Genomic DNA, 17,153 nt, shown 5'->3' on the forward strand with positions numbered 1-17,153 from the left:
TGGTTTGATTTGCATGCTTCATCCGTCTGCTTTCCATATACGTATATTGATACATTGTGGTTTGGGGTTGCAGGTAATTTTCTGGATTTATTGAAGAAGAAAATTGTTTTCTCATTATTTTGGTTGGGTTTTTAAGAGACAGGGATTGATTAAATATTTATTATTTGGAAAGAGGAAGTTTATTGTAAGCCTTTTTGTTTTTTTAAATAAGTTTTTTAAAACTAAAGAAGGAACATAATTGCAATGGAATACTACTCAGCCATAAAAAATAATGAAGTAATGCCATTTGCAGCAACATGGGTAGACCTAGAGATTATCATACTAAGTGAAGTAAGTCAGAAAGACAAAGGCCATATGTTATCACTTATATGTGGAATCTAAAATATGATACAAATGAACTTATTTACAAAACAGAAATAGACTCAGACATAGAAAACAAACTTATGGTTACCAAACGGGAAAGGGGGTGGGGGAGATAAATTAAGAGTTTGGGATTTGCAGATACCAACTACCATATATAAAACAGATAACAGTGTTGAACTGTATAGCACAGGGAACTATATTCAATGTCCTGTAATAAACCATTATGAAAAAAATATGTATATATGTATAACTGAATCACTTTGCTATACACCAGAAACTCACACAACATTGTAAGTCAACTGTACTTCAATTTAAAAAAAAAAAAGAGGGAATATAATCATACCTCTCTTTAAAATTTAGTTTTGTCCCATTATCATATATATTTCCAGGGTTTATAGTAATAGTTTTCAAAAGTATAGTAGGTATCACTAAATATAAAGACAGCTTTTTAGTTTTCATTTTTATGTTGAAGAACACATAAATGCAAATTGTTGAATAGTAAATAAAAGGGCCAGTGTCCATAATCTTAATTTTAACCATCCCAGTTGCCAATAATCTCTTTCGTTCCAGTTTTTGTTTTATATGTTCCCAGCTCCAACATTGTTTTTCTTCTTTTGGGGCTTTAAATTCTTTGATACTCTGTTTTTTAGTGTTCTTGATGTCCTCACTGCCTCCACTTTCCTAGCATAGATTCTGTTATTCAGGTTTATTTTAATCATGTCCTTCTCATGAAGGATCCTCAACATCCTTGCCCTCCATTATACCCCCTAGGAAAACCTCATATTACTACCTGTTCCATACCTACACAAGTGGAGCTGAAAGTGGCTATAGAACAACACATAGTTATAATGGCTGGGCATTTTACATTTTTCTCTCAAGTGGACCTTTAGTGCTGCCTAGCAATCCTATTACAGTATTCTATGCCATGGATATTCCTACTTTCTTATAAGATTATTTCACACCTTCTCAAACCTGTAGCATCTGCTATCCTCTTTTCTTCACAATTAGCTGATTATCTTGCTAGCTTTATAGAGACAGAAGAGAATCCTTCAGTGATTAAACCTACTTATCTAGGTGTACCAGTACACATATACTCTGCTTTTTCTTTTATTACAGTACTATCTATCTAAGGTTAGTCCTTGCCCTTGTGCAGTGGATCCAATTCCTGTTCAAGAACTTTACTCTTCAGGGTGTTTTTTCTCTCTGTCCTGCTTCAGTTCCCCCATCCCCTTTATCATTATATTAATATGCTATAACAGCGTTTTTCTTTTAGAAACACTCTGTATCAGTTAGGGCTCTTCAGAAACACAGACTCATCAGGAGATATACTTAGGTACTTATTTTCTTATTTGCATACACACACACAGATATATATATTGGGGGAGAGGAAGATTTATGTTAGTGAATGGCTCACACAATTTGGGAGCTGGCAATTTTAAAATCTGTAGGGCGGGCCAGCAGGCTAGAAACTTAGGCAGGAGTTGTACAGTCTTGAGGCAGAAATTGTTTTCTAGGAAACCTCGGTTTTTGCTCTTAAGGCATTCAGCTGATTGGATGAGGCCACCACATTATTGAAGGTAGTCTCCTTTACTTACAGATGTTAATCTTATCTATAAAATACCTTCACGGTAACACCTGGATTAGTGCTTGATTAAATAACTGGATACCGTAGCCTAGCCAAGTTGACACATAAGACTGACCATCACACCCTCCCTTGTTTCCACATGCTCCTTAATTATAGTCCTATTTTTCTCCTTTTCTTTATAGCAAATCTTAAAGAATTATTTCTATTTACTGTCTCTACTCACTCTCTTCTTATTCTCTTTAAACCCACTCCAATCAGGTTTCTATCTACCTGTTCACTGCCTTTGCTCTTGTTGAGGTCAGCAGTTACCTTCTTAGTGTCATCTTTCTTGAAAGACATAACTACTTCTTTCTTCTTGAAGCACTGTTTTGGTGGACTGTAGAAAGCTAAACTGTAAATATTGAATTATCTCAGACTCAATCTAAAGACGTTTTTATCTTTATTCACTCCTCAGTGAATAAAGTGAAAACCAATTCCATGTTTTTATTATTTCTATTAAAAAATAATGGTAGTGAAATCACAGCAAAATCTCTTTTGACCCACTTCCTAGAGTAATGGAAATAAAAACAAAAATAAACAAATGAGACCTAATGAAACTTGAAAGCCTTTGCACAGCAAAGGAAACTATAAATAAAATGAAAAGACAGCCCTCAGAATGGGAGGAAATATTTGCAAACGAATCAACAGACAAAGGATTAATCTCCAAAATATATAAACAGCTCATGCAGCTCAGTATTAAAAAACAGACAACCTGGGACTTCCCTGGTGGTGCAGTGTTTAGGAATCCACCTGCCAATGCAGGGAACACAGGTTAAAGCCCTGGTCCGGGAAGATCCCACATGCCTTTGAGCAACTAAGCCCATGTGCCACAACTACCGAGCCTGCAAGCCACAACTGCTGAGCCTGCGTGCCACAACCACTGAAGCCTGCACGCCTAGAGCCCGTGCTCCACAACAAGAGAAGCCACTGCAATAAGAGGCCCATGCGCCACAACTAGAGAAAGCCCCCGTGCAACAAGGAAGACCCAACACTGCCAAAAAAAACCAACCCAATCAAAAAATGGGCTGAAGACCTAAATAGACATCTCTCCAAAGAAGACATACACATGGCCAAGAGGCACATGAAAAGCTGCTCACCATCACTAATTATTAGAGAAATGCACATCAAAACTACAATGAGGTATCACTTCACACCAGTTAGAATGGGCATCATCGGAAAATCTACAAACAACAAATGCTGGAGAGGGTGTGGCGAAAAGGGAACCCTCTTGCACTGTTGGGAGGAATGTAAATTGATACAGCCACTATGGAGAACAGTATGGAGGTTCCTTAAAAAACTAAGAATTACCATATGACCTAGCAATCCCACTACTGGGCATATACCCAGAGAAAACCATAATTCAAAAAGACACATGCACCCCAATGTTCATTGCAGCACTATTTACAATAGCCAGGTCATGGAAGTAACCTAAATGCCCATCAACAGATGAATGGATAAAGAAGTTGTGGTACATACATACAATGGAATATACTCAGCCATAAAAATGAACGAAATTGGGTCATTTGTAGAGACGTGGATGGACCTAGAGACTGTGATACAGAGTGAAGTAAGTCAGAAAGAGCAAAACAAATATCGTATATTAACACATATATGTGGAATCTAGAAAAATGGTACAGATGAACCGGTTTGCAAGGCAGAAATAGAGACACAGATGTAGAGAACAAACAAGTGGACACCAAGGGGGGGAAGTGGGGGTCAGTGGGATGAATTGGGAGATTGGGATTGACATATATACACTAGTATGTATAAAATAGATAACTAATAAGAACCTGCTGTATAAAAAATTAATTAATTAAAAAAAATGATGGTGAGAGAGTAATGCTGTCATACGATTTAAAATTCCAGATTTAAAAATGTTATATGGTGAAATGTCAGTGTTCTACCCATGGCTCTCAGCCATCAAATTCCCTTCTCCGAATACAACCAAAGTTGCCTGTTTCTTTTATATCTTTCCAAAGATTTTATGAATATGATAGCACATACATATTCAGTGAGAGACAGTATGGTGTAGTGGTTAAGAACTTAGACTATGGAGCATGACGGCTGTAATCAAATTCTATCTCTGCCAGTTACTGGCTGTGTAATTGCCAAGTCTCTTAGCCAATCTATACCTCAGTTTTCTCTTATGTATAAAAGAAATAATTATAGTACTTAACTTGATAGAGTTGTGAGGTATAAATGAATAAGTGTGTGTAAAGAGCTTAGAAGAGTGACTGGCACATAATAATAAATAATTCATTCCTTCTTCATGCGTAAATGATATTATAATATACACAGTGACAGGCATCTTGCCTTTTTTTCCACCAAGAAGTTTATTGGCAGACTTTACAGCATATATAAATCATGCCTCATTTTTTTCTAGTGGCTGAATAGTCGTCCATTGAATCGATATGTTATCCAGTTTAATGGCTCTAAAAACCAATATTTTTATGATGTATATCTATTAACCATCTCCACTTAGATAACTAATAAGCACAAGACATTCTAATTACCCTTGCCTTTCCTATTTCTCTCATTTCCTATATTATCATATTCTTTTAGCTCTACCTTGAAAATATATTTCAGATCTAACTTTCTCTCCACCTACTGCTACCACTTCAATCCAAGCTAGCATTGCTTTACTGAGTTGCTCAAGGCCAAAAACTCGAGAATCATTATTGTAAGCTTTTGGCAAAATATGTTCAGTTCTCTTTCAGTGTTCTTCTATTTGGTCTCCCTTCTTCCACTTTTACTCTTCGCTAGTCTGTTCACATAGCATTTAAAAGTATAAATCAGACTATTTCTCACCCACACCAAAATTTCCAGTGGGTCTTATCTCATTTAGATTTTTTTTTTTTTTTGGCGGTTCGCAGGCCTCTCACTGTTGTGGCCTCTCCCGTTGTGGAGCACAGGCTCCGGATGCGCAGGCTTAGCAGCCATGGCTCGCAGGCCCAGCCGCTCCGTGGCATGTGGGACCCTCCTGGGCGGGGGCACAAACCCGTATCCCCCACATCAGCAGGCGGACCCCCAACCACTGCGCCACCAGGGAAGCCCTAGATTTAATTCTTGAGTCCTAACTAGTTCCTAGTAAAACTCTTACAACCTGGCCTTTTGATTTCCTCCTCAACCTTGTCTCCTGCTTCTGCCTATTTCTGTGCTTCAGCCACACTAAGTACCTTGCTCTTTTATGAGTCCCCTCTCATAACAATTTACGTCATAACCTTTGCACATTTTATTCCCTCTCCTTGGGACACTTTCTGTCATGTAATCATGCTCATTGCCTCATGCATGCTTAAATATGAGCTCTTCAGAGAGGCCTAGCCACCCCATTTGCTCTCTGTCCTTTTTACCATACTTTACTTTTTTTAACGATATTTTTTTTCTTTAACTGATAGATTTTTTCATTTGTATATTATCTATTGATATATTATTTTCTCCTCACTAGAAGATAAAAATCATGGAAGCAGATACTCTGTCTCTTTCACTTTTGTGCTTCTAGTACACAAAACAATGTTCAGTACTTACGGATTGGTAAATGAATGAGGATGCACTAAATAAGTGTTTTTTGAACTCTCTGTGGTGAAAGACTAGTTTTTTAATTATGATCTTAGTGTCATTTTATTACTAGATTCAGTAGACATAAGATTATTCTGTCAGATTGTTATAAAAATTTCTAAAAACTTACTTCCAAATTTATACCTTTAATGAACTGGTAACAAGCCATTTGTGGTCAACACATATCTGCAGAACACATTCTTAGTAGCACAGTGGTAGAACAAGTTTGCCATTCTGTAGCCAACAGTTAAAATATGAAGGCTAAATTAAGTATTCTCCTTGGTAGACAAAGAGAAGGCACTTCAAAGCCCACATCATAGAAACCAGGCTGAATTACTGGATTTATAAAATTCTGTTAATAATACCAGTAAAACTTAAGTAGTGCTCAGTCTATGCAGGAATGAGTTTTTTTTCAGTGGACTCAATAATCCCTATCACAATCCCCATGTTGTATCTATATCGTTAAGTTAGAAGTCTCTCCTCAATAGCTGTTTATTTGCTTATATGTTAGTATGTAAAGTGAAAATTTCAGTGAAGTTTAAATTTTACAGGTCCATAAACATCTCAGTAAATACTGCTCTATCATATCTAATATGTTTCTGAAAATATATTGATCATTTTGCATTTTTTTTTTAGTATGTTGATATATTTTGTTGTTTATATATACCTAGGATGGGAGGAGGGTCATTACACAATGACAGCTGGAGTTTGGGTTCTGGGTTCCCAAGGAGATATATAGCTGAAGACAAAAAACAATTAAGTTCAAGAAAATTTGTATTTCAGCTTCTGCTGGTGAATTCCAGCCAGAGTTGGTGTTAATTTTAATGCTTTCCAATTCCTTGATCTTCAAGTCATTTTATTTTAGAGATCTAGAAGTATAAACTGAATTAAGGTCCATTTGGTTATGACTTTGTATGCTTAGGACAAGCTCTGTTAAACTGTTATCTGTTATCCCTGACTTGGGCAATTTGAATGCACCAGATCCCTTCTGCCTTTGAGCTATTCTTTTTTATACAGATTAATTTTAAGAGTACTTTTAACCTTCAGAGGTATTCTACTGACAATTTGTAAAATGCTATAAAATCACTAGCCTATATTTTGAAACACAAGAAGATTTTTCAATTTATTATATTTAGATGCCATATCTCAGGAAAAGGGAAACATTTTCATTTAAATGCATTTCTAACTACTCACTAACTTACATTTTGTTTTTAGGATTTTTGTCTTATATTTTGGTTTGAGGGCAGTAGCATTGCTAGTAACATGGATTTGACCAAAATGTAGATAGAGTTTCCGAATAACGAATTGTGTGTGTGTGTGTGTGTGTATGTGTATGTGTAGATAGATAGATATAGTTACACTATTATGTATACATGTTTATATATGTAATTAAAGGGAAATTTTAGAAGCTTTAAAAGAAATGCATGCTCATCTTTAGTTGTGTATATGTTTGCAGATGTTTAGATTGGTTCTTCCAAAACACTCATTAATAACTGAACATTCGTATTTGCAGATAAACTAAATGAAAAAAAAGGGAGATCATTTTGCCATCACAAACTTTTATTCCTTTACCAGAATTCCCTACACTCTTATTATCTCAATGATGAAAGTAAATTTGAATAGACAAAAGGTTAAGGTTTGTGTCATACCTGTTCCTCAGAGGACTTGAAAGAGAAGTTTGATAATATTTAATTAGATTTACAAATACAAGTGAGTGTTTAAAAATACATTAACACTGTGACTGGGGAAACCGGTCAGAAATTCACAGAATATATTTTTAATGAATTTAATGACTTTGGTAGGTTCAGTCTATTTTTCAGGGATCAGAGGTTATGCCATTCATTGAGGTGAGGAACACAGGGAAAGGACCATCTTTGGGAGTAAAAGTCATGAACTGATTGTAAGCAAATAAGACACTTTGACGCATCTAAGTAAAGGTATTAAGGAAGCAATTATATACACAGAATTGGTGGCCAGAAGAAAGGTCTAAAAGGATTGGTTAGTATGCTCTTACTTAGGTTGTGTATGTTTGAAGGTGAGGGAAAGGGGTTGTTGAGGAGACTACATAAATCCTTCCTGCTGATAATTAGGATGGGTCCATTTTGGGTGTTTTGGAGTTTTTTTTTTTTTTTTTTGGCCGCACCGAGCAGCTTTTGGGATCTTAGTTCCCCGACCTGGGATTGAACCCAGGGCCACGGAAGTGAAAGCACCAAGTCTTAATCACTGGACCACCAGGGAACTCCCAGGATGAGTCTGTTTTTAAGTGGGAATGTTAATGAGCCAAGCTTATAGGGACACTGAGGCAGAGAAAATTGTCACAAGCTAAAATGGGGAGTTTATTTCTATAAAATAATTTTTCGTCTTTCTTATTTAAATTATGCCTAGATTGTAAAACATAGAAGTTGACTAGTTTCCTTCCATCATCCATTTCTGTTATAAATTTGTAATCTTATGGATGAAATTCTGATTCACAAGTAAATAGTGTAATCTTACTTTATTTCATAGCCATGAAGCTCATGACTGCTCTGGTGAATGTTGCCTTAAACCTCAGTATTCATCAGGATAATACACAGAGACAGTATGAAGCTGAGAGAAATAAAATGATTGGGAAGAGAGCCAACGAAAGGTTGGAGTTACTACTTCAAAAACGCAAAGAGGTAAGGTTCACAGTAACTGTGATTCTTATGTTCTGTAAATGTGTAGTAAATATATCATATGTGTTTTTACTCTCTCTAAAAAGGTTTGTGTGTATTTTTAAAAGTTTTTTTTTAAGTTTGATTATTTGAGCTCAGAGTTTTCAAATGAAACTGGAATTTGCTTCCAGCCAGTGTTTGATTATCTGAGTGCTGTCTGAGGGCAGAAGAGAAACACAGAACAACCATACTTTAGAAAGAAGGTGGTCTGGGAATTAGATAACTCAAAAAGATTATCAAGCTGTGGGCCCAGAAAGCACAGTAAATACTAACATCAGAACTAGGGGCCAGCAAAGATGCATTGCAGGAGAAAGCCGAAGACTATATATTAGTAGATGTATGAGACATTTCTGTTAATAATAAGATTGGTTCCAATTTTACAGTGAAATTTTCTTATAAATGTGTTGAAAGAGATTTTAAACTGGATTTTTAGTAGGCAACATTTTTATTCATGCAATCAGAAATGAAATTTTAGATGTACAGTGTTAGTCTGTATTTTAACTTGAGAAAAGAATAATGTCTCAATGCTATAAATATATTGCTGTCAATAAATAATGGGTTATAACAGGCAGCAGGAAGCAACAAACTTATGATTAAATTATGGTCTGTGCTGTATTGGAGTGCTAGGACTGCTGTAGCATATACCACAAACTGATTTTTCTTTTTTTTTTAATTATTATTTTTTTAAAGTTCTATTTATTTTTGGCTGCATTGGGTCTTCATTGCTGCACGCGGGCTTTATCTAGTTGCGGAGAGCGGGGGCTTCTCATTGCAGTGGCTTTTCTTGTTGCAGAGCATGTGCTGTAGGTGCACCGGCTTTAGTAGTTGTGGCACATGGGCTTAGTTGCTCTGTGGCATGTGGGATCTTCCCAGACCAGGGTTCAAGTCCAACCACTGCACCACCAGGGAAGTCCCTGATTTTTCTTTAGAACAGAAATTTATTGTCTCACAGTTGTATAGGTTAGAACTGGCAGATAACTCTAATCTTCACATGGCCTTCTCACTGTGTGTGTGTCTCTAAATTTCTCCATTATAAAAAGGAGACAGTCATATTTGATTTGGGGCCCATCTTACTCCAGTATGAACCCATCTTAACTAATTACATCTGCTACAATCCTATTTCCAAATAAGGTTTGAGGTTCTGGGAGTTAAGACTTCAGCATATGAAGTTTTGAGGAACACAGTACAACTCATAGCACATTCTATACTAGAAATAATTGTAAGTAAGTTTTGGAACTATACTTTAGTAAGAACTGCTAACCAAACTGTATCTCTTATAAATTATTTAATTTTTTATATAATAAATGCAGCAAAATTAGAACTTATAGTAAGTTTCAGTAATTTGAATGATTTACTATAAAGGTATTCCCAAAGTTATTTCAGTAAAACCCAAAACAAAGTATATAGCAAAAGAGAAAGTCTGAAGGAATTTTATTGTCACATTTGTATAAATGCACTAAAAGCAAATATTTCACTGCAGAACAAATTAAAATAAAAACTATCATCTTGAATGTGATTTTGTATCAGTGCTTTTGTTCCTTTTGAGTAGTAAACTCAAACTTTAACTTTGATGTGTAGTATTGCCTGAAGTTTATTTATATCTTTTCTATAGTATTTTATTTTGTTGCTGCATTTCACCACTAATGGCTAGTGTCCTTGCTATCTTCTGCTGTTCCTCCTATATTGGGAATTTGACCAATGCTCAGTTTGTTGCTAATCAGACGCAGAGTAATATTTGGATACTTTAGGTGGAATAGGAACTTTCTTACACAGTGGCAAATATGATAATCGAGGATGATCTGTTACCAAGAAATGTAAAACCAAGCAGGGGACCTGGTTTGGACAGGAGAGGTAAAGAAATTGAGGCCTATTCCGAAAGCAGGTGATATTTTGTGGTAGTAATCTGGTCACACTTAACCACACCACTCCTTTTTAGTCATTGTGTAATACATGTTGAGAGAGACAGAAAGTGGTTTTAAGCCAATGTAGAAAAGCTATAGAAATAATGAAAGAATACTGTTAATTTCAGACATCTGTTGCACAATATATGAGAAAAAAGATTGAAAATTACCCAGAATGAGAATAATCAGGAATTAAAAACAATTGGAACTCTTTATTACAAATAAAATGATCAGTATTTTAATTTATATTTTTATTTATTTTTCATTTCAGCTACAAGAAAATCAGGATGAAATCGAAAATATGATGAACTCTATTTTTAAGGGTATATTTGTTCATAGATACCGGTAAGGGATTTTAAAAATCATTTAGAACATTTTTAACTTAAATAATTTATTGCTTCTTTGTAGTCCTAGGCAATAAAAATATAAACTTTCTAATTATTTGTTTTGTTAGCTGGAAAACAGCTTTGGGTATAAAAGCTAAATAAGTGTACTGTTAACTGTGGTCAAAATTGTACCACCACCATCATTGCCACACTCTTCCAGATTCAGAACATATACTGTTAGAGATCCTATGTACTTGCATTTGTACTGATGTAATATTAATAAGATATCATTAAGTTAATGTGACCTTAATAAGATTTGATTGTCTTCATATTTGAAAAAATTAAATTCCCTGCTTGTGGCCCTTTTGTACTCATCTTGTTATATAATCAAATTAACCAACAGTGTTTTAAAAATGTGTTGGTTAAGATGGGAGAAATGAGTACAGTAGAGGGCACCTCTGCAGATAATGCAGCATCTTTATAACATCACTCTTCTTTACCTTCAACTATACACAAGAAAATAGGGTCAAAGTATTTCTGAAGTATTTTTGTCATGCTCCATTGCAAGTTGTCCTTCTGTGAAATGTGTGACCTATTAAAATACTACATGAGCGTATTTCATGGAGAATTAATGAATCATATACATACGCTTGTTGCCTTCTATTAATTAGGCGTGATTTGATATGTTTAGGCAGATAGACACAGATAATAGATGCACTGTTTTTAGACACATTTAAGACTTTAATTGGCCAGTTAGTTTTAAAAGTTAATTAAAACAGGGAGATTATTTTTTTAAAAAAGGAAAAATTTGTAACTTTGATAACTTACCTTAAAACATTTTATTTTAACTGAAAATGTAAAACTCTTTTGAAATAGAACCAAGCCTTTTACTTTGAATATGAATTCTTTGAATGGAATTTCACATCCTCTTTCTTACATAAACCATGCATGTAATGAATTATCAACAAATTTATTTTCAAAACAAAAATTTCCATATACCTGCCATGCAGTCTTTTTTTTAAATTACAGCTTTATAGATGTATAATTAACATAAAATAAACAGTACATTTAAGTGCATGATTTGATGACTTTTCACACACACACAACACACAAACCCCTACCTGTAAAACTACCACAGGCAAGATAATGAATATATCCATTATCCTCAGAAGTTTTCTCCTACCACTTTGTAATTCCTCCTTTGCTGCCACTCTCCCCCTTCCCCATCCTTAAGCAATCAATGATCTCCTTCCTAACTGATTTGTTTACATTTTCTAGAATTTTATAGAAATGGAATTTACACTTTGTACTCCTGATTTTTGTTCGTGTCTTGGTCTGGCTTCTTTCACTAATAAAATTAAGGTCTTTCATCCTTAAGACTTAACTGTAAGTTTTTTGTAGATTAACTTTATCTGGTTGAGGAAGTTTCCTATCCCTAGTTTTCTGACACTTTGTTAGGAATGGATATTGAATTTTGTCAAATACTTCTCTCCATCTTTTGAGATCATTATGTCATTTTTCTTTTTGAAGAGTGTTAATGTGGTGAATTAAATTGGTTGATTTTTTAAACGTTAACTCAACCTGAAATTCTTGGGATAAAACCCACACACATAATCATGATATATTATTTTTCTTCATTTAAATCTTTTTATTGCTATAAAGTCATTTTTTTTGAAATGTAGATGATTTACAATGTCCTGTTAGTTTCGGATATACAGCAAAGTGATTCAGATATATATATAGAGATAGATATAGATAGATAGATATAGATGTATGTATAGATATATAGATATATACAGTAAGTCCCCTACATACAAATGAGTTCCATTCCGAGAGTGTGTTCGTAAGTCCAATTTGTTAAGTCCAACAAAGTTAGCCTAGGTACCCAGCTAACACAATTGGTTTTTCAGTACAGTACTGTACTGCAATAGGTTTATAATACTTTTCACGCAAATAATTCATAAAAATCAAACACGCAAACAATAAAACATTTTTCATCTTGCAATACAGTACCTTGAAAAGTACAGTAGTACAGTACAATAGCTGGCTTACAGAGGCTGGCATCAAGTGAACAGGGAAGAAAAGTTACTGACTGGACGAGGGAGAGGAGGTGGGAGATGGTAGAGCTGAAGGATCGTCAGCAACAGGAGATGGAGGGCAAGCTGCAGTTTCACTCATGCCCGACATTGATGGCACAGGTTCTGGTTCCTTGCTGGATTCAGTTCTGTCTACCCTCTTGAAAAAATAATCCAGTGATGTCTGGGTAGTAGCTCTTTTTTTCTCGTCATAAATGACACAGTAGCACTGAATTGCATTCTGAATGGCTGCTATAACCTTTCTGTACTGTCCCACATTCGGCTCCTGTGCCTCAAAAATTAACAGTGCCTCCTCAACTAAAGAAAATCCCCTTGCCATTTCCTGCATCGTAAATCTCTTCAGTTCTTCAGTTACTTGTTCTTCCTCTTGTCTCTCTCTTTGTCTTTGCTGTGGACCTCCAATTCTTGGTGCCTCTTAGCAGTACCAGCTACATCACTGCTGCTTTTACATTTGCTTCCAGACATCCTGGGCTTGAAATAAAGATACTCTACTACTATATAAATTACTGTACAGTAAAGTACACAAAAGCACAACCACTTGAAGAGGATGCACACACATCACAGTGTACGCCAGACATGTGAACTAACTTACATGATTAGACATGCGAACACACGTTCGCGTCTTTGAAAGTTGTCAACTTGAAGGTTCGTATGTAGGGGACTTACTGTATATGAATGTATATCAATTTTTTTCAGATTCTTTACCCTTGTAGGTTATTACAAAATATTGAGTATACTTCCCCGTGCTATACATTAGGTCCTTCCTGGTTATCTGTTACATTTTATACACAGTAATGTGTATATGTTAATCCCATCCTCCTAATTTATCTTCTCCCTGCCCATCCCTTTTGGTAACCAAAACTTTGTTTTCTGTGTCGGTCACTCTATTTCTGTTTTGTAAGTGAGTTCATTTATATCTTTCTTTTTTTATTGATTCTTCCAATATTGTTAAAATGACTCTACTACACAAGGCAATCTACAGATTCAAAGCAATCATTATCAAATTACCAATGGCATTTCTCACAGAACTAGAACAAAAAACATTTTAATTTGTAAGGAAATACAAAAGACCCCAAATAGGCAAAGCAATTCTGAGAAAGAAAAACGGACCTGGAGGAATAAGGCTCCCTGATTTCAAACTATACTACAAAGCTACAGTTGTCCAAACAGTATGGTATTGCACAAAAATCAATGGAACAGGATAGAAAGCCCAGAAATAAACCCATGTACCTATAGTCAATTAATCTACAACAAACGATGCAAGAATATACAATGAAGAAAAGACAGTCTCTTCAAGAAGTTGTGCCAGGGGCTTCCCTGGTGGTGCAGTGGTTAAGACTCCATGCTCCCAGTGCAGGGGGCCCAGGTTTGATCCCTGGTCAGGGAACTAGATCCCACATGCATGCCACAACTAAGGAACCCGCGAACTGTGACTAAGACCTGGCATAACCAAATGAATAAACAAAATAAATTTATATAAAAAAGTGAATCATTTAAAAAAAAGGAAGTGGTGCTGGATAAACTGGATAGCTACATGTAAAAGAATGAAATTAGAATATTCTCTAACACCATATACAAAGCTAAACTCAAATGGATTAAAGACCTAAATGTGAGACCAGTTACTATAAAACTCCAGGAGGAAAACATAGGCAGAACACTCTTTGACATAATTTGCAGCAAGATTGTTTTAGATCTGTCTCCTAGAATCATGGAAATAAAAACAAATACTTTTTAAATGGGACCTAATTAAATTAAAAACTTTTGCACAGCAAAGGACATAATAAACAAAATGAAAAGACAACTTATGGAATGGGAGAATATATTTACAAACAGTGTACCACCAAGGGATTAAGTTCCAAAATATACAAACAGGTCATACAGCTCAAAAAAAAAATAAAAAATAAAAAAACTGGGCAGAAGACGTACATAGACGTTTTTCCAGAGAAGACATACAGATGGCAACAGGCACAAGAAAAGATGTTCAACATCATAATTATTAGAGAAATGCAAATCAAAACTACAGTGAGGTATCACCACACTCCAGTCAGAATGGCCATCATCAAAATGTCTACAAATAATAAATGCTGGAGAGGGTGTGGAGAAAAAGGAACCGTCCTACACTGTTGGTGAGAATGTAAATTGGTGCAGCCACTATGGAGAACACCATGGAGGTTCCTTAAAAAACTAAACATAAAGTTACCATATGATCCTGGAATCCCACTCCTGGGCATATATTCAGAGGAAATTATAACTTAAAGAGATACATACACCCCAGTGTTCATAGCAGCACTATTTACAATAGCCAAAATATGGAAGCAGCCTAAATGTCCATCGACAGATAAATGGAAGATACAAGTGAAGTTAATTATAAAACAAATAGACCCACAGACATAGAAAACAAACTTATGGTTACCAAAGGGGAATGGAGGGAGAGAGGAATTAGGAGGTTAGGATTAACATATAAACACTACTATATATAAAGTAGGTAACGAATGAGGACCTACTGCATAGCACAGGAACCTATACTCAATATTTTGTAATAACTTACAAGGGTAAAGAATCTGAAAAAAATGTATATATGTGTATGTGTGTGTGTCTGCGTGTATAGCTGAATTATTGTGTACACCTGAAACTAACACAACATTGTAAATAAACTATACTTCAATTTTTAAAAGATAAATTAAAAAAAATTTTAATTAAAAAAAATATTCTTCCAATCCAAGAACACGGTATATCTTTCCATCTGTGTTGTCTTCAATTTCTTTTTGCCAGTGTCTTATACTTTTCAGAGTACAGGTCTTTTGCCTCCTTTTGTAGGTTTATTCCTAGGTATTTTATTCTTTTTGAAGCAATAACAAACGGGATTGTTCCTTTAATTTCTCTTTCTGATGTTTTGTTGTTAGGGTATAGAAATGCAACAGATTTCTATATGTTTTGTATCCAGGGACTTTACCAAATTTATCGATGAGGACTAATAGTTTTCTGGTAGCATCTTTAGGATTTTCTATGTATAGCATCATGTCATGTGCAAACAGTTACAGTTTTACATCTTCTTTTCCAATTTGGATTACTTCTATTTCTTTTTCTTCTCTGATTACCTTGGCTAGGACTTCTAAAGCTATGTTGAATAAAAGTGGCGAGAGTGGCATTCTTGTCTTCTTTTTGAACTTTGAGGAAATGCTTTCAGTTTTTCACCATTGAGTATGATGTTAGCTGTCTGTCATATATGTCCTTTATTATGTAGAGGTGTGTTGCCTCTATGCCCACCTTCTAAAGAGTTTTTATCATAAATGGATGTTGAATTTTATCAAAAGCTTTTCTGCATCTATTGAGATTATCATACAGTTTTTATTCTTCAGTTTGTTAATGTGGTGTCTCACATTGATTGATTTGAGGTTATTGAAAAATCCTTGCATCTCTGGGATAAATCCCACTTGATCATGGTGTATGATCCTTTTAATGTATTGTTGGGTTCAGATCACTAGTATTTTGTTGAGGATTTTTGCATCTATGTTCATCAGTGATATTGGCCTGTAATTTTTTTTGTGTGTGATATTTTTGTCTGTTTTTGGTATCAGGGTGATGTAGCCTCATAGAATGAGCTCGGAAGTGTTCCTTCTCTGCAATGTTTTGAAATAGTTTCAGAAGGATAGGTGTTAACTCCTCTCTAAATATTTGATATGAAGCTTTCTGTCCTGGACTTTTGTTTGATGGGAGTTTTTTAATCACAGATTCATTTCAGTGTTTGTAATTGGTCTGTTCCTATTTTCTATTCCTGGTTCAGGCTTAGGAGATTGTACCTTTCTAAGAATTTGTCCCTTTCTTTTAGGTTATCAATTTTTTTGGCATAGAGTTGCTTGTAGTAGTCTCTTACGGTTCTGTGTATTTTTTTGGTGTCAGTTGTCACTTCTCCTTTTTAGTTTCTAATTTTGTTGATTTGGGCCCTCTCTTTTTTTTCTTGATGAGTCTGGCTAAAGGTTTATCAATTTTGTTTATATTTTAAGAGAACCAGCTTTTAGTTTCATTGATCTTGTCTTATTGTTTTCTTCGTTTCTATTTCATTTATTTCTACTCTAATCTTTATGATTTCTTTCCTTTTACTAACCTTGGGTTTTGTTTGTTCTTCTTCCTCTAGTTGCTTTAGGTGTAAATTTAGGTTGTCTCTTTGAGATTGTTCTTGTTTCCTGAGGTAAGTTTGTATCACTATAAACTTTCCTCTTAGAACTGCTTTTCCTGTGTCCCATAAGTTTTGGATTGTTGTGTTTTTGTTTTCATTTGTCTCTGGGTCATTTTTGATTTCCTGTTTGATGTCTTCAGTGAACCATTGGTTGTTCAGTAGGATATTGTTCAGCCTCCACATGTTTGTGTTTTTTACAGTTTTTTTCTTGAAGTTGGTTTCTAGCCTCATAGAGTTGTGGTCAGAAATGATGCTTGATCTGATTTCAGTTTTCTTAAATTTACCAAAGCTTGCTTTGTGACCCAGCATGTGATCTGTCCTGGAGTATGTTCCATGTACACTTGAAAAGAATGTGTATTCTGCTGCTTTCAGATGGAATGTGCTCTGAATATCAATTAAGTCCATCTGAGGTGTCATT

General features: G+C 35.1%; 1 protein-coding gene across 3 annotated transcripts in view; it reads left to right on the forward strand.

Annotated features, from left to right (window-relative positions):
- STAG1 (STAG1 cohesin complex component) overlaps positions 1-17,153 on the forward strand; it is a 419,314-nt gene that overhangs the window by 266,653 nt on the left and 135,508 nt on the right. For all 3 annotated transcript variants that reach the window (XM_019934217.3, XM_073803799.1, XM_019934218.3), the window contains 2 exons: positions 8,048-8,199; positions 10,408-10,481. In XM_019934217.3, coding sequence (XP_019789776.1) covers positions 8,048-8,199; positions 10,408-10,481 — 226 coding nt within the window. The remainder of the gene's footprint in view (positions 1-8,047; positions 8,200-10,407; positions 10,482-17,153) is intronic.

This window comes from Tursiops truncatus, chromosome 4 (genome assembly GCF_011762595.2).
Source record: "Tursiops truncatus isolate mTurTru1 chromosome 4, mTurTru1.mat.Y, whole genome shotgun sequence".
In the NCBI taxonomy this organism is placed as follows: Eukaryota; Metazoa; Chordata; class Mammalia; order Artiodactyla; family Delphinidae; genus Tursiops; species Tursiops truncatus.